Below are 22,667 nucleotides of genomic sequence, written 5' to 3' on the forward strand. Positions count from 1 at the left end.
GGGGTGTCCGCGGCTGCCCGCCTCGGGTCGCCTTCCGCCGCCATGGACGGCCACCGGCGCTGAGAACCATGGAGGGTCGGGGTGTGCCGCCCGGGCCATATCGGGCCACCAAGCTGGTAAGAGCGCGGGTCGACGAGACTGGTCAGTGGGCTGGGGCGTTCGTAGTTTTCCCCTGGGCCCCTTGGTTCCAGGAAAAGGAGCGTGAAAGCAATCAGGATCCCCTCTTCGCGGGTCTGGGCCGCCACTCCCGCCGCTCTGGAGCGGTCGGTCTTAAGGAACGCGCCCCAGAAAGTCCATGACCTACTTCGTGGTACTCCTGAGCCTGGTGTGGTCGGCATCTCCCAGAACGTCCTAGAATATTCGGTGGGAGTCATGTTCCACACCTGATTTCCCACGCCTCTCAGAATGAGAAAACAATTGAGAACGAGTTCCGAAGTGTGTAGGGTCGGTCACGTTGGGGACAAGCCCGAATAGAACAGTTCCATGTATTAAGCACGTACAGTTTCATGCAGGATGGTCCCGGCCCAAAGTACTTTGAGTAACCTCTGTTGGCGGTCTCAGGATGTGTGTGTACTCTTACAGTGTCGTGTGTATTTGAATCTTATGTCCTGTAGGTGAGTGTGCTAGGTTTTGTGACATTAGGGGAAACACCCACCTCGTGAGCCTGTTTCCACATTGGTACAGGAAGCTTATGGTACATGCTGACGTGAAGGGATTTCTTGAGAGGGTACTGTGTATGAAAGTGTGTTGTGATCTAGGGGGTAGCAAGTATCCTATCAGGAATGCTCTTGGGGTGGGGTGGGGGAGTGTGTATTAATAGCTTCACTTCACCATTCTGACAACTGAGGCTCGGAAATTAAGTGATTCTCCCAAAATCACATAAGCAGTAAGTGGCAGAGCTAGAAGATTAAGATCTTCCTGATATATTGTGATCTTGACATAGATTCTGCTGCTCAGTAAGTTACTGATTTTATTTATCAATATGAAAAAATATAATTTAGGCCTAAATGTGTTTTGTAAATTATATACAGTTTAATCAGGTAGTCCTGTTGCATGACAGTATTTAAAAATTCTTTATTTTAGACAAAAGTAGTATAAGCACACTGAGGAAGAAAGCTTGCTTGGTACAGGAATCTTCACATAAGATAGTATAGAAAGTACATAAAGCTATTTTAATATTAAAGGTATGTTACCAGTAAAACTGCCATAAGTTTTGTTGGCCAGTGTGCAGTTGAGAGGACATGTTCTGGAATTCAAGCCTGGTTTTGAATACCTTTGTTCATCACAAGTAACTGACCTTGTTACTAATGTCTTTGAGCTTCATTTTCCTTATGTGAAAAATTAAATAGTAAAAGTACTTACCCGTACAGTTATGAGAATGAAAGTGAAATAATGAATGTGCCTGGCACAAGTGCTACCAGCATATTATTTAGGTCTTATTAGTTGAGGTAAAAAATAGGAATAAATGCTTTCTCTCTTTGAGGACCATGATGCAGGTACATGGTACTTCTTCCTTTCCTAAGTTTTCTAGGTTGACCAGCCAATGAAGTGTTTTAAGTAAAAAACTGTTACATAAAAATATTACTATAATGCTAGACTTAATAAAAAGATATCAGTACAAGATAAAATTTTATGTAGCACAAGTAAGATGAATTATTCAAGATTTTTTACAATTTAATCTGATGTAAAGTAAGGAATTTGCTTTGCCTCATATATTTCAAATCAAAGATTTTATTTTTGCTTAAATTTTAATATTTTCCTTCTTTTTGCAGTGGAATGAAATCACCACATCTTTTCGAGTAGGAATGCCTGTAAGGAAACACAGGCAACATTTAAAAAAATATGGCAATTGTTTCACAGCAGGAGAAGCAGTGGATTGGCTGTATGACCTCTTAAGAAATAATAGCAATTTTGGTCCTGAAGTTACAAGGCAACAGACTATCCAACTGCTGAGAAAATTTCTTAAGAATCATGTAATCGAAGATATCAAAGGCAGATGGGGATCAGAAAATCTTGACGACAACAATCAGCTATTCAGGTACTATACAGATACTATAACTATGACATTGAATTACTGTAAAATATTGTCTCCACTTTAGTTATACTTTTGCTAAAGTGGATTCCTCAAGAGAACTAATATTAGGTTGTCAAAAAAGTCATGATATATTTTTCTATGCAAAAATGCATCATGACTACCGACAACCCAATGTTTTCTTTAGAAAGCTATTACTACTCTTAGTCCAATTGTTTTTTGTTTGTTTGTTTTTTGGAGAGGCTTTTGCTATAGGGCACGTGCGCTTGCCACCGGGTCTGGGACTTGAACCACGGTTGACTACATGGAAATCCAGCGACAGGCATTACACTAACTGCTGGTCCCTGTCCAATTTTTTTTTTTAATTATTATTTTTTTAATTTTATTTATTCATTCATTCATTTTTTCTTTATTTGACCAGAGAGAGAGAGGGAGAAAGCAAGCCACCAGGTCCGGGACTCAAACCGTGGTCGACCATGTGGGAGTGTCCAGCGCCTTAACCACCATGCCACCTGCTGGTCCCAACCTATCCAATTGCTTTAAGAGTAAAACAATTTAGAAAAATTGTTAGGGGAAAATTATTGATTCAAAATTCAAACTTCTTAAATATTTGCTGGTATCTATTGGGTCATCAGAAAAGTCATGACAGTTTGCTGGTATATATTGGGTCATCAGAAAAGTCATGACATGATTTTCTGTGTTTTCTATGCAAAATGCATCATGACTTTCCTACTACCCAGTATATTGAAGTAGGAAATTGGAAAAGAAATGGTAAGATATTGTCACTTGTGCATATTCATTCTAAAAGCTTTATAACATCTCAAGGGCATATCACTGCTTTTAGTTTCACTGAGTATATACTTATAAGAGAAGTTCATAAATATCTCCCTTCGGATAGTACATAATTTATTGTAATCTAAATACATGTAATAGCAAACCTTATATAACAAATAATGGAAGAAATATACCACAGGTTAAAGAGAATATTTGTTAAGCAGTTATATATCAGAAACTCCACTTTATGACATTCATGCGTTTTCTTATTTATTCCCTAGAATAGCCAAGCAGGGTGGTTATTAACTCATTTTTACAGATGAAGATAACTGAGAACAGGCTTCAACAAGTCTTGTTCTCTGTCTGAAATGTTCTTCCATCTTGAAACTGTATACATAGTCAAACTAGTAAACTTAAACATTTTTTCTGATCTCAGCTGCTTGTAGCCTCCTCCTAAGAATCTTTTTGACTCCTTCAAGCCCAACATAATTGCTTTTTCTCTCACATACCCAGGGTTCTTTTTGACATATTCATTAAACTAGGTCTTCAGATTCCAATGTTCATGCGTTTTTTTTCCCATGACATTAGTACTTTTCAAATGAAATAAATATCTTAAAAACTGATTATTTCTTATGTACAGAAAATCATATATGACATACAAGTTAACTGCAGTAACAAATATATGAATAGTCCATTCTGTATAAAACCCTACAGAGATCATTTCTCTCTTAGCTACTACTTACTCAGTCATTGTAGGCTCCATTGCTACTGTTCATCTTTTAACTGTTACTTATTCCTCAGGTTTTTGGCCTTGTTTTCACTTCACCTTGCTCCCTGGACCGTTTCATGCCAAGTCTTCACCTATCTTTCCTATGACTTTCAAATCTCCAATCCGATTGTTTTCCTGAGCTTTAAGCCCCATTTTTTTCAATTACCTACTAGACAGGCACTTCAAATATATAAAACAATCACTATCACCTCTTAACCTAAATTTTGTCTTATGTTTCATATACAAAAAAAATGGCATTGCCTTCCTTATAGTTGCCTTGATTTTTTTCCCTTTAAATATGATTTAATCATTATACTCAATTATACTAACCTAAATAGTTCTTTGATCTGTACACTTCTGTCTCTAATATGAATGCTCTTTTTGTTAGGCTATTACACTTTCTTACTTGGATTTCTGTATAACTCTTCCACTGATCTCTCTGCCACTAGTCTTTTATAATGGTAACAAAATTGTAAAGTACTTAGAAGAAGTCTACCAAAAAGTGTAAGACCTTATTGGAAAGCGTAATAAAATTGTATTGAAAGGAATAGATGAAAATAACCCTGTTGATAAAAGTGAAGATTTATTGTCACATTTATAAGTCAGTCCTTCTAAAATAGATAAATTCAGTGTGTTTTCATTAAAAGCTGCAATATATATTTTTGTAAAATTTGCAATATAGAGGTTGTAAAATTTATCAAAATTCATTTGGTAAAAATTCAAGGCAATTTTTTTTTTTTTTTTTGGAGAAGTTTTTGTTATAGGGCATGTTCGCTCGCCAGAGAGACAGAGAGATAGAAAGTGAGAAATCACCCCCCATGGGGGATGGTCATGCCGCAATCTCTTCTCCATTCTCCTCTCAGGATCTTGGGCACGCACTCACACACACACGTCCGGCGTGAGTTTAAGCCACCAGGTTCGGGATTCAAACCACAGTCAACTACGTCGGAGTCCAGTGACATAGCCATTACGCTAACTGCTGGTCCCAAAATTCATGGCAATTTTGAAGAACAAGGAGAGGAAATTGGCTTTATCTCATATTAAGACTTAATTTAAAATAATTATGTACTAGGAAAACAAACCCACATATGTGTGGGACTTTGGTATAAATTACATATGGATTAAATACATAAATATGAAAAATAAAACTGTTGAGTGAGTATAAGAGCATATTTATATGACAATGGACAAAAAAGAACTTCTGGGATCATTGAAAGCTTATGTGTAAATTTTATGTACAATAAACTGAAGAAACACCGAATTTATTTATTTTTTAATTTGTTAGAGGGGACATGCTTTGACCAGAGAGAGACAGAGAGTAAGTGAAAGAGTGGGGAAGTGAGAAAGCACCTCCTCCAGAGGCGATGGCCAGGCTGCAAATCCCTTCTCCATTCTTCTCTCAAGATTTTTGGGCATGCATGGACATACCCAGCATATTTTACAAGCCGCCAAGTGTGGAACTCAGACTACACGGTGGGCTATGTGAGATCCAGCCTCCTTAACCACCATGCTACTGACTGTCCGTATATATATTTATTAAAAGTATAAAAGAATGTGAATAAGAAAGATACACTGGCTATAAGTTTATGATTTCCTATAGTAAGAGGGGATATAAATAGAATAAGTGAAGAATTTCTTTTATAAAAAAAAAAGATACTGTCTTTTGCAAAATATCAGCAATTGCTTTGGTTAATAGTTTCATATGTGAATGTTGGTTTTTGTTATTTTCTGTACTTTTTTATGTCTTTCAAATATTTTATATTAAAATGAAAGGTGGACCTGTAGGTTATATGGAGGTTAAGGCACTGGATCCCACATAGCCAACTCTGCTATTCAAGTTTTGGACCCAGCGGCTTGAAAACTACACTGGGCATGCATACCTAAAATCCTGATAGGAGAATGGAGGAGAAGGGATTACAATGTGGCCATCCCCTCTAAGGGATGATTTTTCACTTTCCCTCTCTGTGTTTCTGCCCGACTCTCTGGTGAGTGTGTACATGCCCAGTGTCAAAAATCTTTATTTAAGGGAACCAGCAGTTAGCGTAATGGCTGTGTCGCTGGACTCCCACGTAGTCGACCACAGTTTGCATCCCGGACCCGGTGGCTTAAAACTCATGCCGGGTGCGTGTGTGTGCGTGCCCAAGATCCCGAGAGGAGAATGGAGGAGAAGGGTTTGCGGCGTGACCATCCCCCCCTGGGGGTGATTTCTCACTTTCTGTCTCTATGTCTCTCTCTGTCTGTCTGGCGAGCGCATGCGCCCTATAGCAAAAACCTCTCAAAAAAATAAATCTTTATTTAAAAAAAAAAAGTGGAGGGGGATGGTAAAAGATTATGACCAAAGGAATAACAGAGACCAACTTCTGAAAATTAGGATAAACATAGTAAATAAAAGGCAGAAGATACATGTAAATTCAGGGACCAGCAGGTGGCGTGGTAGATAAGGCGCTGGACACTCGCACATGGCTGACCATGGGTCAAGTCCTTGACATGGTGGCTTGCTTTCTCACTTTCTCTCTCTCTCTGTCTCTCTCTGGTCAAATTAAAATAAATGAATGAATAAATAAAATTAAATTTTTTTTTAAAAAATATTTGTAAATTAGATTCGTTTCAAAGGAATTTAGAAAATAGCATTCCAGAGCCATTTTATGTATAAGCAATAGCTCTCTAATAGAATTGATCCAAGTAGTAACCCAAAATTACCCAGAAATAAAATTAAGATATTAAAGAAGGCAGAGAACTAATAAAATATTTTTTAAGGTTGAATGGGAAAATCAATTTATGTAATCTTTATTCCTTCATAATATAAACTAATCAGGTTCTTAGTGTGACTTTTAAGATATAAAGACTCTAAATGTTTGCTTCTAATCTCATACTATTAAATTGCATATTACTTCTAAACTAGATTTCCTGCATCTTCTCCACTTAAAACTCTTCCACGAAGACATCCAGAATTGAGGAAAAACAGCACAGAGAACTGTTCCAAAGATAAAGACAGTATTTTTAAATTACGAAACTTATCTCGTAGAACGCCTAAAAAACATGGATTACATTACTCCCAGGTAAAACATCAATTTACTAATCACTACTTCAACTATAATTACCGTGTGTTTAATAATTACATCAAAGTAAGTGATTTTTTTTTTAATTGCCAGAAGGTGGTTGCCCTCCGAGAGAGAATGGGAAAAAGTATCTCCAGTGGGGTGTGATCACACCACAATCCAGTCTCCATTTCTCTATCCTATTGAGATTTTGTGGACATCAACCCACACACACACCAGCATGTTTTTCAAGTCACCAAGCCTGGGATTCAAACCTCAGTCACCCTTAGGAACCAGCAGTTAGCGTAATGGTTATGTCGCTGGACTTCCACGTAGTCGACTGAGGTTCGAGTCCCGGACCCTGTGGCTTAGAATTCACGCTGGGTGCATGTGCATGTGTGCCCAAGATCCCGAGAGGAGAATGGAGGAGAAGGGATTGCGGCGTGACCATCCCCCCTAGGGGGTGATTTCTCGCTTTCTGTCTCTCTGTCTGTCTGGAGAGCACACGCGCCTTATAGCAAAAACCTCTCAAAAAAAAAAAAAACTCAGTCACCCTTAAAGAATCTGATTCCCATAATATTTAGGCTATAGGACTAGCATAGTAGATGACTGTTTAATATTTGAAGCCAGTACTGGCATCACCTAACCTAAATTACATTCTAAAAATCTAAAAATGTATACATTTGTTTGGAACACATAGAAACAGTGATAAAAATAGTAGTGAGACAGACTTGGAAATGGTATTTATTTAACTTAAGTAGGGCATTATAGATTGTTTTGAGGGTGGTGGGGACAGTTGCAAAATCCAAAATCTTATCATACATTACAATAATTTCTTCAGGCAACAATTACATAGATCCAAATAGGCCGATACTAATAAAACTACCAAATATTGGGCAGGGTGTCTGTTTAATATTATTAATTTGAGCATAACAAACTAAACCAATTTTCTCTGAACAGGAAAATACAGAGAAAATGAAGCATGAAAGGATCAATGAAGATCAAGAAAACACAACTGATAATAGAGAAATAAGCCATGAAGATGTTGAAGAAGTTTGGCGATACATCTTTCTGACCTAGTAAGATAAAGCTAAGCTATAATCAAGTTCCTGAAATGCTTAGATGATTAACTTGACCTTTTCATCAAAATATACAGTAAGACCAGAATACTTCTCAAAACTTAGGATTTACATCTGTATATATGTTTTCTAACAATGTTCTTACTTTAGTTCTAGTTTAATACAGTAGAAATAGAATGTTCTTAATATGATTTGCCTTTTTTTTTTGAGAGAGAGAGAGAGATTTTTGCTATAGGGTACATGTATTCGACTGAGAGACAAAAGCGAGAAATCACCCTCCTGGGGGATGGCCACACCACAGTCCCTTTTCTTCCATTCTCCTCTCAGGATTTTGGCCACATACTCACAGGCACCCAGGGTGAGTTTCAAGCGATCAGGTCTGGGACTCAAGCCGTGGTCAACTACGTGGGTGTCCAAAAATGTAACCATTACACCATCGGCTGGTCCCATGATTTGCTTTTTCTTTAAATTAAAGTTGTGGCTATGGTTTAGGGTCTTCATTAGAATCCCTGAAAAGTCTTTGAAATAAATATATTTTAAATATAAGCTTTTGAAGTTTTACTAACAGAAAAAGACAATCTCATGGTTTTGTTTGCCAGTCATATTCATTAATACTTATATTCTCTTCCACATATTTTATGGAGAAAAAGAAATTGTATTATTTCTTCTGTTTAGCCTACAAACCATTTTAGGTGTATCATCCCTAGAAGAAGTCATAAATCCAAAACAAGTAATTCCACGATATATAATGTACAACATGGCCAATACAAGTAAACATGGAGTAGTTATACTACAAGACAAATCAGGTAGGTATTGATAAAATAAATTGAAATATTTTTCCAACTTGATAACAAAGATTACAGCTATAAGGGTGTATGTAATGTATATAATTATAGAAAACTGTAAAGTTTTCAAATATATTGTGAGTTTGTGAGATTTACTTAAACTTTTTTTTTTTTTTTAAAATGTGTAGATGACCTTCCTCACTGGGTATTATCTGCCATGAAGTGTTTAGCAAATTGTAAGTTAAACAAAATAACATCTCTGCTTGTGTGTATGTGTGTGCACATGCTTATATTGATAGTATTTAACAAAAAAAAAGAAAGAAATTTTTAAAGTAATTTATCAAAGTTTTGATTAAATTATATAATTTATCTTAATGTTTAAATGGAAGTCTGGTAGAATTGATTGTATTATAGAGCCCTCAATTTTTTCTGTGTAGGTTTTTATAATTTAAACCTATCAGTTTATGGCTCAGTTTACATAAATCATAAACTCAGAAACAAGGGAATCTTGAAGAATTTTTAGGTAAAATCTATACTAGTTGCTTGTGAGTCCCAGAGTTCAAATAGCAAAATAACTTAGAAGTGGAAAAAATTCATCCAGAGATTAAATCTCATAAAGCCCACTTCAGTCTCTTAACCATTGTACATGGCTTCATCATTCAGGTACTTTATAACATACTTCCACTCCAGAAGATATATTAATGGGACTTTTATGTTTATTTTTTTTTAACTGCTCTCTCACTTAATTATCAGGTCATTTTTTAGCATTTCATTGATCAAACTTTTCTATAGGGATCAGTAATAATTGATTTTTATAGTTTATACCCTTATTCAAGTATAAAATTCTAATTTCTTTTTAAACAAATTTTTAAAGTGTATAAAAGTTTATGCTTCTAAATCATCCAAAGGTCAATATATGTTAATAATTTTAGTTACAGTGCAGTTTTCTAGTTCTTATAAAATTACCATTTTCTATGATACTAAGGGTTTTAGTAATGTTTAGCATAAGTATATATTCCTTTGTTGTCCACTGGGTGTCAATATGACAAAATTACAGAATTAGTGATAAATAATAATATAGAAATGTTTTATTTATAAAAATAAGGTAAAGATCTTGATCATAAATTTAAGATGAGTTTTTCTCCCTTCTGTACCTAATATATTTGTCTTTCTTTCCTTGGCTCATGGTTAGCAACTCAAATAAGCATACTTACAGGGATTTCACTGACATCCTAACATTAAGGATTTGTATCTTCCCTCTCTTTAGTATATCCTAACATTAAGGATTTGTATCTTCCCTCTCTTTAGTATACCTAAGTGATACCAAATATACCTCTTACTGGATTCCAGTTTAACAATGTATTTAGCTAGAGACAATACCTCAGAATAATTCTGTGACATATTAGAATCGTTAATCAGTTTACCATGCCCTGATTTTTTTCCCCCAGGGGAGAATATCAAGGTTGAAGGGGTTTCTGTTAATACAAAGGAGCTTTGTTTTCTGTCTTAAAAAGCTTTCTATTTATCAAATCTTTTATTGTAAATATTAAGGGACCAGCAGTTAGCGTAATGGCTATGTTGCTGGACTCCCATGTAGTCAATTGCGGTTCAAATCCCGAACCCAGCAGCTTAAACTCTGCCAGGCGTATGTGCATGCGTGCCCAAGATTCTGAGAGGAGAATGAAGGGGAAGGGATTGCAGCATGGCCATACCCCCTGAGGAGGTGATTTCTCACTTTCTGTCTCTCTGTCTCTCTTTGTCTTTGTGGCAAGCACATGAGCCCTATGACAAAACCCTCTCGAGAAAAAGAAACCCCTGAAGATAGGAGTCAGCAAGGAACATGGTGGCTAAGGCACTGGACTTCCACATGGTTAACCGCAGTTCAAGTCCTAGACCCAGTGGCTTAAAAATCATACTGGGCACATGTGCGTGCCCAAAATCCCAAGAGGAGAAGGAGGAGAAGGGATTGGAGCATGGCCATCCTCCACTAGGGGTTGATTCTCACTTTTCCTTCTTTCTTGCTAAGGAGCACCTATACCTTGTGGCAAAAATATTAAAAACAAAAACAAACAGACCAAAAATCTCTTTAAAAATAAATATATATATTTCTTATATCTCCTTCGAATAATATCTAATTCACTCTACATAAAGCTCATATTAGCATTTAAGCTGTTAATTGTGTGTATGTGACTTGTTTAACTTTTTTCTGTGTGTGCTCATATTTGTGGGTATTTTCTTTTTATTTGTATTTTGTTTGTTTTTTGCTGTAGGGTGTGTACACCCACCATAGAGAGAAAGAAATAAAAAGTGAGAAATCACACCCCATGGGAATAGCCTCACCATAATCCCTTCTCCTCCACTCTCTTCTCAGAATTTTAAGCATGCATACACATGAGTTAAACCACTGGGTCTAGTACTCAAACTGTGTTCAGACATGTGGCAGTCTAGGGGCATAATCATTACGCTATTTGCTGGTGCTTTGTATGTGGTTATTTAAGTGGGTATTTAAAGTTGTATTTATATTTTATGTATTTATAAAGTTGGGAGACAGAAGTGAAAAAAGATTATTTACATTGGGAAAGATATTTTAAACATGAAAGATAGTATAGTGACTCTGAAACCTAAATGCATATCAAATTAGCAACAGAGATTCTCCAAAGATTCTATTTCAGGAATCTTTTTTTTTTTTTTTTTTTGCCTCCTTAGAAACCATGTTTCAGAAGATTCTTACAGTGCAAGTTCCCTGGTCAATGTTTAGAAACCTTTATGTTTGTGAACCAAAAGCAAACATTTCTAGGTCAGTAAATTCCTAGTTGTACCTTCATAAATTCTGCTATGTAGAGGAGTTTATTTTTAATAGACACTTTGGGTGATTCTGATGAATATAATCTATGGACCACACTTTAAATGTTGTTGGACCTCGAAGTCCTGGGTCACTTTCATTTTACATTGTTAAGTTTTCTGGTTCTAACTTTGCTACCAAGGTCTCTTCATTTGGGGCAAGTTACTGTAAGCCTTAATTTTCTTATCTGCAAAATGAGATCAGATCTTATTTTTGAAAAACACTAACGTGTAGATATAATTGTTTCAGTTGTGTTAAGAATGAGAAATAATTATGTAAAGATATTATTACAGTTCATTAAGTGACTGCTTTATGTCAGGCAAGATTTATTCATGAAAATGTAAGTTTACCAAAGACAATTTGGATTATCCAAATATCCTTTGTTTTACAAAATAAATCTCAATAAAATAGGTTTCCTATTGCTTCTAAAATATATTTAAAGTTTTGCTTTGTACAGCTTGTCAGATATGTAAATATTAATATGTAAATATATGTAAATATTAACAATTGACTACTTGCAGTAATTTCTTCTGAAAAGATAATGAGAAGGAATGAGACGTATATAACACTTTAAATTTTTGAATTATGACAGAATTTTTTGTTAAACAGCTATTTTATGAAATACAGGTTTCATATTTTTATGAGTATATTTAAAATTTATCTTTAAATTAAAATATATTTAACCTATTTCTTTTGCCTTAAACTTTTTAGGGCCAAGAAGTAATGACATCAATAATCCAACTTACGTTGGATTTGAACGAGATGTATTTAGAACAATTGCAGATTACTTTATAAGTCTCCCTGAACCTCTACTTACATTTGAATATTATGAATTATTTGTGAACATTTTGGGTAGGTAATGATTTTACTTATTTAAATTTATTTTATAAAAGTTTTCAAGGTTCCCATAATTTAAAAGACCTAAAAGCAAGGTTATGCAAAGCTGACAGACAGGCTAAATTATTTTAAAATTTATTGATACTATGGCTGCTATTTTGTTGTTTTCCAACAATTACAGTATGCCAGTCCAATGCCATTTCTCCCAGACATCAGTGGGGATCCTACCGTTTAATCCATTTCTGACACTAAGTAATCTGTAGTTAGCTCAGACTACCCAGCTCCACAAGACAGCCTTCACTTTTGAAGTTTGCTTCAAATTAATTCCATAGTCTGTCTGTATGTACCTCTGCCCTGCCAGCTACCAATTGGAGGGTTTCTTCAACCCTCTCTCAGGTTTAGTGATGATGAAAACAATTCATAGAAGTTAGGGAAATACTTTACTTATGATTATCAGTTTCTTGTAAAGGATAGAATTCAGGAACAGTCAAATGGAAGAGATGTACAGAGTAAAATATGGGAGTAGAAAGTGTAAGAGCTTCCATGCTCTTTTCAGGCAGGCCACTCTCCTGCTATGTCCATGGATCACCAACCCAGAAGCTCCCTTAGCCTTGTTCCAAAGTTTTAATTGACATGTCTTTATCTAGACATGATTGATTAAATCATTGGCTATTGGTGATTGAACTCAAATCTCTGGTCCTCTTCCCCTTAGAATGTTGTAGGTGCACCTGGAAGTTCCAACTCTAAGCATAGCCAGCCAAGAGTCACTGTAGAAGAAACTCAGGTGTGCTTTAATAGGCTCGTTAAAATAACACTTTCATCACAGAAAAATATTCTAAGGATTTTCAGAGCTACTTACTAGGAACCAAGAACAAAGGCCAACTATTTATATTTTATTATACCATAATGTCTAATAATTAAGAGGTTTATAGTATTTTAGACTGAGAACAAATATTTTCAATGTATTCTGCCTCAATTTATTTAATTAGGTTGCTGAAATAATTTTTTAAAGTTATTTATTATCACAAATGGGAAAACCACTAGTCATTCTTGCACGATTGTAACTGAATGCTGCATGTGTCCTATTTAAGTGGCTTCTGAATTAAGTAACTGCTGTTTGTACTATACTAACAATATGTACTATCGTGATGCTTTATTTTTAACTTTACTATTGTTTTTTGTTTTATTTTTGTTCACTGTCAAACAGTTGCATCTTAATTTTTGTTTCATTTCCTGGTAGTTGTTTGTGGCTACATCACAGTTTCAGATAGACCCAATGGGATACATAAAATCCAAGATGATCCACAGTCTTCAAAAATCCTTCACTTAAGCAGTTTGAATTCCTTCAAATCAACTGAGTGTCTTCTTCTCAGTCTGCTTCATAAGGACAGGAACAAAGAAGAATCAGATTCAACTGAGAGACTGCAGATAAGCCATCAAGGATTTCAAGAAAGATGTGCTAAGAACATGCAGCTAGTTGATTTAAGAAATAGAAGATCCAGTGCTAATAATCTAATGGGAGGAAGTTGTCATAATTTAATAGGCTTGAATAAGATGCATGTCCTATCCTCTAACATCAAACCAAGGTGCTGTTCTTTGGAAGGAATTGTAGATATGTTAGGGAATTCAAGTAACGAGGTGTCCAGTGTCTTTCATCAATCTGTTCTGAATACAGAAGGACAAAGTAATAAACGCTTTGCAGAGTCTAAGCCCAAACTGGAATCTATGCTGAGTCTTCAATCAGAGCAAAGTATTCAAAAGCCACTCTGTGTTGGTTTTAAGAGAACTTCTACTTTGACTGTTCAAGACCAAGAAGAAATATGTAATGAGGAGTGCATGTCAAAACAGCTTTGTAGATCTCAGAGTTTGCTTTTAAGAAGTAGTACCAGACGGAATAGTTGTATCAATACACCAGTGGCCGAAATTATCATGAAACCAAATCTTGAACAAGGCAGCACAAGTATGCGAACAGCTATGGAAAGTGACCTTGGGGAGTCTAGTATCACAATCAATAAAAGACTCTGCAAAAGTACAATAGAACTTACAAAACATTCTTTACCTCCAGCTTCTTCTATGTTGACTGGCACACAAAGTAAGGTTGTTGCTTTCCAGGCATGCAATATTAACTTTTAGTGTTTACTAACTGTGTTTTGCTTCCTTGGCTTTACTTCTCAAATTGCTTTATATTTTTCCTCTAAAATGATTTATTATTAAAGACTTCATCTTGGCATAACCAAGATTTATTCTTACCTGAAACACTTACTTTTTCTTCTTCATTTCACTTATTCTTGGTCACTTTATTTGTAATAAGTGAAGGATTTTAATAGTTAGAAATAGTTTGTGAAGAAAATAATGAAAATCCATGCTTTTGAGGAATGTAGACATTTCTAGAAAGAGTTAAATATGAAGTATGAAATAGATATTATTTTACTTTATACAGTTGTGTATGCTGGTAGTCTGATAACAATTAGTGTCATTAATAATATTTTGTATGGGGGGGTAACTTTGCCTTCTAGGTTTGCTGCAACCTCATTTAGAGAGGGTTGCCATCGATGCACTGCAGTTATGTTGTTTGTTACTTCCCCCACCAAATCGTAGAAGGCTTCAACTTTTAATGCGCATGATTTCTCGAATGAGTCAAAATGTTGATATGCCCAAACTTCATGATGCAATGGGTACAAGATCATTGGTAAGTTGATTTTCTATGAAAAACATAAACTCTGGTTTATAAACCAAAATAAGAAAACCAAACTCTGTAAAAATTCTACTCAGGTGATGTCTTGGTATTGGGGAAGTTCTAGATTCTTAGGTTAGAAAGGCTTTTCCCAGAGGATGGCATGCATAATGGTTACATTGCTGGACTCCCATGTGATTGACCGTGGTTTGAGTCCCAGACCTGGTGGTTTGAGATTCAAGCCAGGTGTATGTGCATGAGTGCCCAAAATCCCATGGGGAGAGACTGAAAGAGAAGAGATTATGGCATGGCCATCCCCCCTGGTAGGTGATTTCTCTCTTTCTGTTTCTCTGTCTCACCAGTGAGCGCACGTGCCCTATAGCAAAAATCTATCTTTAAAAAAAAAAAAAAAGTCGTATCTCTTCTAGTAGTAGAATGTTAGGGGATCATCAAGTGGCGTGTTTATGGCACTGGACTTCCACATGGCCTATTACAGTTCAAATTTCAGACCTGGTAGCTTGTTTTCTCACTTTACCTCTCTATCTGTGGTGAACACAAGTGCCCTATAGCAAATTTAAAAGTAACAATAATGATAAATAAAATTGAATAATTTATTTTTTTAATATTTTTTAAATAATTATTTAATTTTATTCATTCATTTACTTTTGACCAGAGAGAGATACACAGAGAGAAGGGAAGTGAGAAAGCAAGCCACCAGGCCCAGGACTCAAACTGTGGTCAGCCATATGGGAGTTTCCAGCACCTTAACCACCATGCCACCTGCTGGCCCCCCAGAATTAAATAATTTATTTTTAAAAGGATATTAGTATAGTAATCTTTATGCTCATTCTGATATGCTTTCACATCCTGTTGTTAATCTTGACTGAGGACTTTACTTACTCCCTCATCCTGTATCATTTCATAGTGATTGACTCAGGCCACATTATGTTGGCTTTTGCCAATTCTCTTTGGTGGGAAGGAAGAGATAGAGAGGTGCTGTTGGAAGCTTAAGGGAACTAAAACTCTGGAAGTAGAGAACTAATAGGAAATCGATATACAGTAAGTCAAAATGTTTCATAGACATAGTAATGGAAAAGTCCAGAATATGGATCAGACCAGTCTAGACAAAAAGTTGGAAAGCACTCTTGCCAAACAACCTCAGGCTTCTTGTAAGGATGAAGTCAGAGGCATTTATATGCAGATATTGATTGGAAATAAACTCCTGAAATACTATTTCTCTCTTTTTCTTAAAAGAGCTGCTACTTCCTTAGTCTGCAGCTTCACTTTACAAGAGCTCCTCCAAGGAGCAATCAAGCTATGCTTTGTTCTACTTGTTATTAACAGTTTTTACTATGGTCTAATATAATGAATTGTTCTTGAGTAATTATGGCATTATTAAAAGACACAGAAAGTTTATAGGTGATGGCGTTTTGAGAAATACAAATAGAGAGGTGATAAAATTTGGTTTTATACTTTTGGGATTTGAAATTCCAGAACATTCAAGTAGAATTTTTACAACCAAATATTGGAAATATGAGCCTGATGAATACAGGGCAGAAGGCATATTTTTTGAGTCATCCACTTTATTTGGTCATTTTATTTGGTCAGTAAATATGCTGATCAGCTAATATGTGTAAACTACTTGAAATAGAATTCTCATATTTTAATTATTCTAGAATGGAGTAAGTATGTGTCATAGTTAATAGGTTGTATGGATATGAGTAAGGGTAATGAGTCTTGAAAAAAATCCAATATTTGAAGACTTCTTATGATGGAATTGAAAAATGCTTGTATTAAATTGCAGGATAAAGATTGAAGGAAAAAGCATTAGAATCTTCAATAGTTTCAAAAGATAAATTATAAATTTTTCAACTACTGATGAATATAAGTGTCTTATATATTATAAATTATCTTGGCTTCCATTTTAGTAGGATTCATTTAATACTGTAAGTTTTTATTCTCCAATGATCTTAAAGCAATTTATCTATAGGGGCCAGCAGATGGCATGGTAGTTAAGGGCACTAGACTCGCACATGGCTGACTATGATTTGAGTCCCAGACCTGGCAGCTTGCTTTCTCACTTTCTCTCTCTCACTCTATCCCCCTCTGCTCAAATTAAAATAAAGGTTTTTTAAAAAAGCAATATAACTATATGATATTAAATCCATGATATTTACTGAAAATGTGACAAAATTAAAGAAAAAAACTAAACCTTTTATTGGTCTTTGGCATTATATTAAGGAAATACCATGTACTTTAAAATGGGTGTAAGCATAATAGAATTCTTATCTCTCTAATCATAATAAGTTATTGTCCTCTTTTTAAACTGAAGTCTGATTATCACTTTATCTCAATACTTCACATAATAGTACCTGGAGACTACTAATATTCTAATTTATATGAAACCTTGAGTTTTTAATATGTTTCTAGATGATACATACTTTTTCTCGGTGTGTGCTACGCTGTGCTGAAGAAGTGGATCTCGATGAGCTGCTTGCTGCAAGATTAGTTTCTTTCTTAATGGATCATCATCAGGAAATTCTTCAAGTACCCTCTTACTTACAGACTGCAGTGGAGAAGCATCTTGACTACTTAAAAAAGGGTTATGTAGGTATTTTGAGTCTTGAAATTCTCTGCATTAGTTTGTAACAAGTGGCAAATTCATCACAAACTAGCCTAATCAAAAAGGGAGACTATCAGTTCACTTAAACAACTTCAAAAGTCAAGAATAGGATGATATCTAAGGATGCAGATAGCAATGGGACCATTTCTGTTCCTCCAGCACTTTTTTCTGTTTTGGTCCTGTATTTGATAAATGGCTCCTTCACATGATGGAGAGTTGGCTGACTCAAGTTCCCAGCCTTACTTTTACAATCCAGAGAAAAAAGCCATCTCTCTATTTCCAGATTGAAAAGTTCTGGTTAGAGACTTGTGGCCTAATCTTAAATTAAATGTTCATCCTTTGAGTGTTTGAGAATAAGATGGAGAGAAAGCCATATCCTGATTGGATTTACATAGATTAGAGTTGTTGTTCAAAAAAGATGAGGGTAGAGGAGGTAGAATGGAATGAACTGTTAACAGTGAAAGAGGAATACTAAGCAGCTGAAACCACAGATAGCTACTGTTTTCCAACTTTGGCTGCCCAATTCATATGTTTACTTACATTTTTTTCCCCTATACATACCATCCTAATACTTCCCGGATTGTAATCATAACTTCTTACAGTTTCTTTTATCAACAGATGTTATGGACTTTGTTCGTACCTTTAGGCCTCAAAAACAGATGAATACCTTAATTATTGCTCTCAGAATACTAATGTTTTAAATTGAATTAAAATATCATTTAGATTGTTATTCTGTTTTTAAAAGAATAAAATCCATGATTAAGAAGAACAGTGATAACTATCCACATTTAATTTATATTGTCTGCTAAGCACTTTATATATTTTTCCTCATCTAATCCATTTTAATGATGAAAAAACACACCAAGAGAAGTTTAATAACTTGCTGAAGGCTATAAAAAAGTGGATGATAGAACTGGAAGTTTTAGATGCTACCCTTCCAATGCGCTACTGCATAAATACATTGCTTTCTTAATGTGCTAAATGTTTGGTGGCAAAAATGATAGGTAGTAGATCCCATCAAAAGAACACTTTGCCAAATAAGACAATGACCCTACTTAAAAGACTTCTACTTTATTATTTTATTCACTACAGATTCAAAATCCTGAAGATGGACTACTAGCTCCCTTGCCAACTTACTCTTACTGTAAGCAGATTAGTGCACAGGAGTTTGATGAACAAAAAGTATCTACCTCTCAAGTTGCAATTGCAGAACTTTTAGAGAACATTATTAAAAACAAGAGTTTACCTCTAAAGGAGAAAAGAAGAAAACTAAAACAGGTAAAAAAGATGAGCAAGCTTTTTTTTTTTTTTTTAGAGAGGTTTTCTGCATAAGGTACGCACACTCACCAGAGAGACAGAAAGCAAGAAATCACCCCCTGGGGGGATGGCCAGACCGTGATTCCCTTCTCCTCCATTCTCCTCTTGGGATCTTGGGCATGCACGCACATGCCCCCGGCATGAGTTTAAGCCACCGGTCTGGGACTCGAGCCATGGTCGACTACATGGGAGTCCAGCAACATAGCCATTACGCTAACTGCTGGTCCTGATGAGCAAGTTCTTATCAGTTAAATAATTTCTAATATTGATACTGGTTGTTTAATAACATTTAGAATCTCAATTCTTATTTTAGTACTTTAGATTTTTTCTTTTTTCGGGGGGAGGAGAGGAGAGGTTTTCACTATAGGGCACGTGCGCTCACCAGACAGAGAGAGACAGACAGAAAATGAGAAATCACCCCCCAGGGGGGATGGCCATGCCACAGTCCCTTCTCCTCCATTCTCCTCTCGGGATCTTGGGCACGCACGCACACGCGCCCAGCATGAGTTTTAAGCCACCCAGTCTGGGACGCAAACCGCGCTCGACTGCATGGGAGTCCAGCGACATAGCCATTAGGCTAACTGCTGGTCCCCGTATTTTAGATTTTTAATATTGGAAATGTAGACTATATACTAGGCTGCATTGTATTATACATTAAACTACTTATAAAGTATGAAATATAAAGTATATAATACCTACCTGATCTTACTTTTTATCCTGAATTTCAAAATGATAGATACTCCGTTTTACTACTGGTGCTTTGTACAATTATAGCTTGGGTTAACCTGGTAACCAATTAACAAAATTTGAATTATAATATATAAGTCTTTGACTTGTCACTACTGTTTAGTATTTTTAGCCACATGATTCTGCAAATATAATTCCAAGTCTGAGACATGAAAGACTAATGAAATGAACTATACTAAATCCCTGTGACCTTCATATGCTTTCCATTGGGAAAGAAAAAGATCTGGATTTTAGGGGGAATTAGCAGAAGAGATTCCTAGAATGTTAACTAAGATGTAAGAGATCTGTCTTACAGTATACTTTTCTCTTATGAGAAAAGAGAGGGAGAGAAAAGGATAAAATGAAATACTTCTCTCTGTAATCCATATTTGAGAAAGGCTCTGAATTAACTGTGTTTGTGTGTATTAATGCAAGAGAAATGGAAATTTTTGACAGTCCCACCACATTGTAAACATCCTGCCTCAGCATCCCCATAACCCCAAACCACAGTCAGATGTCACTGTGCCTAGCCTGTTTTCTGTTGAGTGAGAAATTGAACCCGGACCTCTTATGTGGTCTCAGCTACCCTGCACAGGCACCTTCCCAACTTGCACCACCATGGCTGGGCATGGCACTGAATTCTTAACTATAACATGTTGAACACTCACTTTTTTAGCTAGAGAAATAATGTTACATAAATACCTTCTAATTCCTCATCTCATTTTTAAGTTTCAGAAGGAATATCCCTCGATATATCAGAAAAGATTTCCAACCACGGAGAGTGAAGTAGCACTTCTTGGTGACAAACCTACCATCAAGCAGCCAATGCTGATTTTAAGAAAACCAAAGTTTCATAATCTAAGATACTAACTGAATTAAAAACTGTAATATTTGTGAAACTTTGATAAATGAAGCCATAACTGAGAATCTAGCTACTAAAGTGGCGACCTGTTATTAATCAGGTTTTTCCTAAATAAATTACATAATAAGGAAGTACCAAAAATAATTTATCAATGTGAGACTGCTAAGAAACTACTGGATCTCAACTTAGAGACCATAAAAGTAGGTAATACCAAATATTTTAACCAGAAACTTTTTTTTACCACAACTGTCTGGAAAAGCTACCATGTGTAGAAAACTGAATGGTATTCATCAAGATTAAGCTGTGATTCTGTGTGTGTGTGCGCACGTGTGTGTGTGTGTGTTAACTTACTGCATATGTGCTTATGTATATTAAAGAACTAGTGGTTTAGGGTTATTTCTTCATTCCTAAGTGTAAGAATATGAAGACTATTTGAAAACTCAAAATGAATTCTCAACTGCTACATGTTGCACTCTTTTGTATATTCTTTTTCTGTTTGCTCTATTTATATACATATATGTTTTTAAAATGTATATATATATATCATAAAAGATTTTGGTTTAGCCTTAAACATTATCCTAACTGCTTTAGTCATTCACTTTTTTAATATATATATTTGTAATTCTTATAATCTGCTAAAAGATGGAGATATAAAAGGAAGTATAAGTCAATCATGTGTTCTTTCAAAAGATGTTTATTTAACAACTGCTATGTGCCTTCCATTGCTCCAAATATGTAAAGACAATTGTGAATAAACAGAAAATATTGGGAACCAGCAGTTAGCGTAATGGCTATGTCGCTGGACTCCCACATAGTCGACCGTGGTTCGTGTCCTAGACCCGGTGGCTTAAAATTCACACCAGGCGCGTGTGCGTGCCCAAGATCCCGAGAGGAGAATGGAGGAGAAGGGATTACGGCGTGACCATCCCCTCTGGGGGGTGATTTCTCGCTTTCTGTCTCTATGTCTCTCTCTGTCTGTTTGGCGAGCACACGCGTCCTATAGCGAAAACCTCTCCAAAAAAAAATATACATTTTCCCTAAAGTTATTTTTTTTCTAAACAAGGGAAATACACCTATCTCCCTTGGGCCAGTGCGTGGGACAACTCTGTGGTGTGGTGGTAATATACTGTTCAAAAAAAGCCAGATCCCTCATGGTGACCATGGTTCAAATCCGTGGCCCAGTCAGCCTGAAACATGCTATCACATTCATGAGTGCCCAGAATCTGATGGGCTGAAGGACTAACTAGAAAGTGCACAGTTCAGAAACCACCCATATGGCCAGGGGCTTCCTTGGACCAATTAAATCTGAATTTTAGGGATATTATTACAGGTATTAGTATTTTATTTTTTTTAATTCTCTAGATGATTCCAAAATTCAGCCAACTTTGAGAACAAGTGACCTAAATGCTTTTCATAAATAATTAAGTAAATGTCAAGGTGGTGGCATACTGACATTTTTTCATTGGGAGAATAAATGCCAACTATAAATGCTTCTAAACTTCACAAGGTTTTCAAAATTCCTGCTTGATTGACTCAGTACATACTTAAAGCAAGTTTTCTTTAATTTATTACTCCAAGGTTGTTTAATATCTATTCCTTAGGTGTAAAAAAATACATAATGACTAGGATGTAATAGACTCTCAATGTTTAATGACTATTCTGATTTCTTAATGTTTATTGATCTATAAAGTGAAAGTGTTTCATTTAACATTACTATTTTTGATTAAAAGCTTGAACAGAAAATGATAAATATACCTTTACTCCAGAAATCCTACCTATTTAATTATTGGGCCAAATTACAATTCTTCCTGAGTTATGTATATACTAAAACTTCTCCTGTTTAAAGATACATAATAATGTGAATTATGTTGCAAATCAAGTAAACTCTTATGGATTTTTTAACAGTTTTATTTTCCTTTTGTATTTATTGGCATTAAATATGTGAATATTATAAAGAGAGTAAGCATTCATTTGTATCAGTATGTATGCAATTGAGGTTACAAAATACATGGTTTAAAATGTTGACATTAATAACAGGAACTCTAAAGTAAAGTTTGAGTCCCACTGTGTTATTTACTAGCCAGTATTCTTAGACTAAGTAACCATTAACAACTCCTCTCTAAGCCTGTTTCCCCTTGCTATAAAATGGAATGTTATAATAGTTCCTTTTAAGTGGTCAGATATGGAGGATCTGTTGTTGAGTGAAGTAAGCCAGGCTATGAAAGAAACATATTGTATGTATCCACTCAATATATACCGACTATCCGCACTCTATGGTAGAGAGCAAAAAATTGGAGGACATAAAAGCA

General features: G+C 35.5%; 1 protein-coding gene across 3 annotated transcripts; it reads left to right on the forward strand.

Moving 5' to 3' along the window:
• The first annotated feature begins 68 nt into the window (after positions 1–68).
• On the forward strand, positions 69–21,172 carry DEPDC1 (DEP domain containing 1). 3 transcript variants are annotated; one of them, XM_006167145.3, is made up of 12 exons: positions 69–116; positions 1,773–2,038; positions 6,478–6,634; positions 7,574–7,692; positions 8,368–8,498; positions 8,666–8,713; positions 12,031–12,171; positions 13,397–14,248; positions 14,673–14,845; positions 17,261–17,437; positions 18,546–18,731; positions 20,226–21,172. In XM_006167145.3, the coding sequence occupies exons 1-12, from the start codon at positions 69–71 to the stop codon at positions 20,364–20,366; spliced, it is 2,439 nt and encodes an 812-aa protein (XP_006167207.1). In that variant the 3' UTR covers positions 20,367–21,172. The 3 variants fall into 3 exon arrangements, with proteins under 3 accessions (XP_006167207.1, XP_006167209.1, XP_006167208.1); XM_006167146.3 differs by lacking the exon at positions 69–116 and adding an exon at positions 498–614; XM_006167147.3 differs by lacking the exon at positions 13,397–14,248 and having other exon boundaries at positions 20,226–20,366.
• Positions 21,173–22,667: the final 1,495 nt, after the last annotated feature.

Source organism: Tupaia chinensis, unplaced genomic scaffold (assembly GCF_000334495.1).
Source record: "Tupaia chinensis unplaced genomic scaffold, TupChi_1.0 Scaffold144529_1, whole genome shotgun sequence".
Classification (NCBI taxonomy): domain Eukaryota; kingdom Metazoa; phylum Chordata; class Mammalia; order Scandentia; family Tupaiidae; genus Tupaia; species Tupaia belangeri.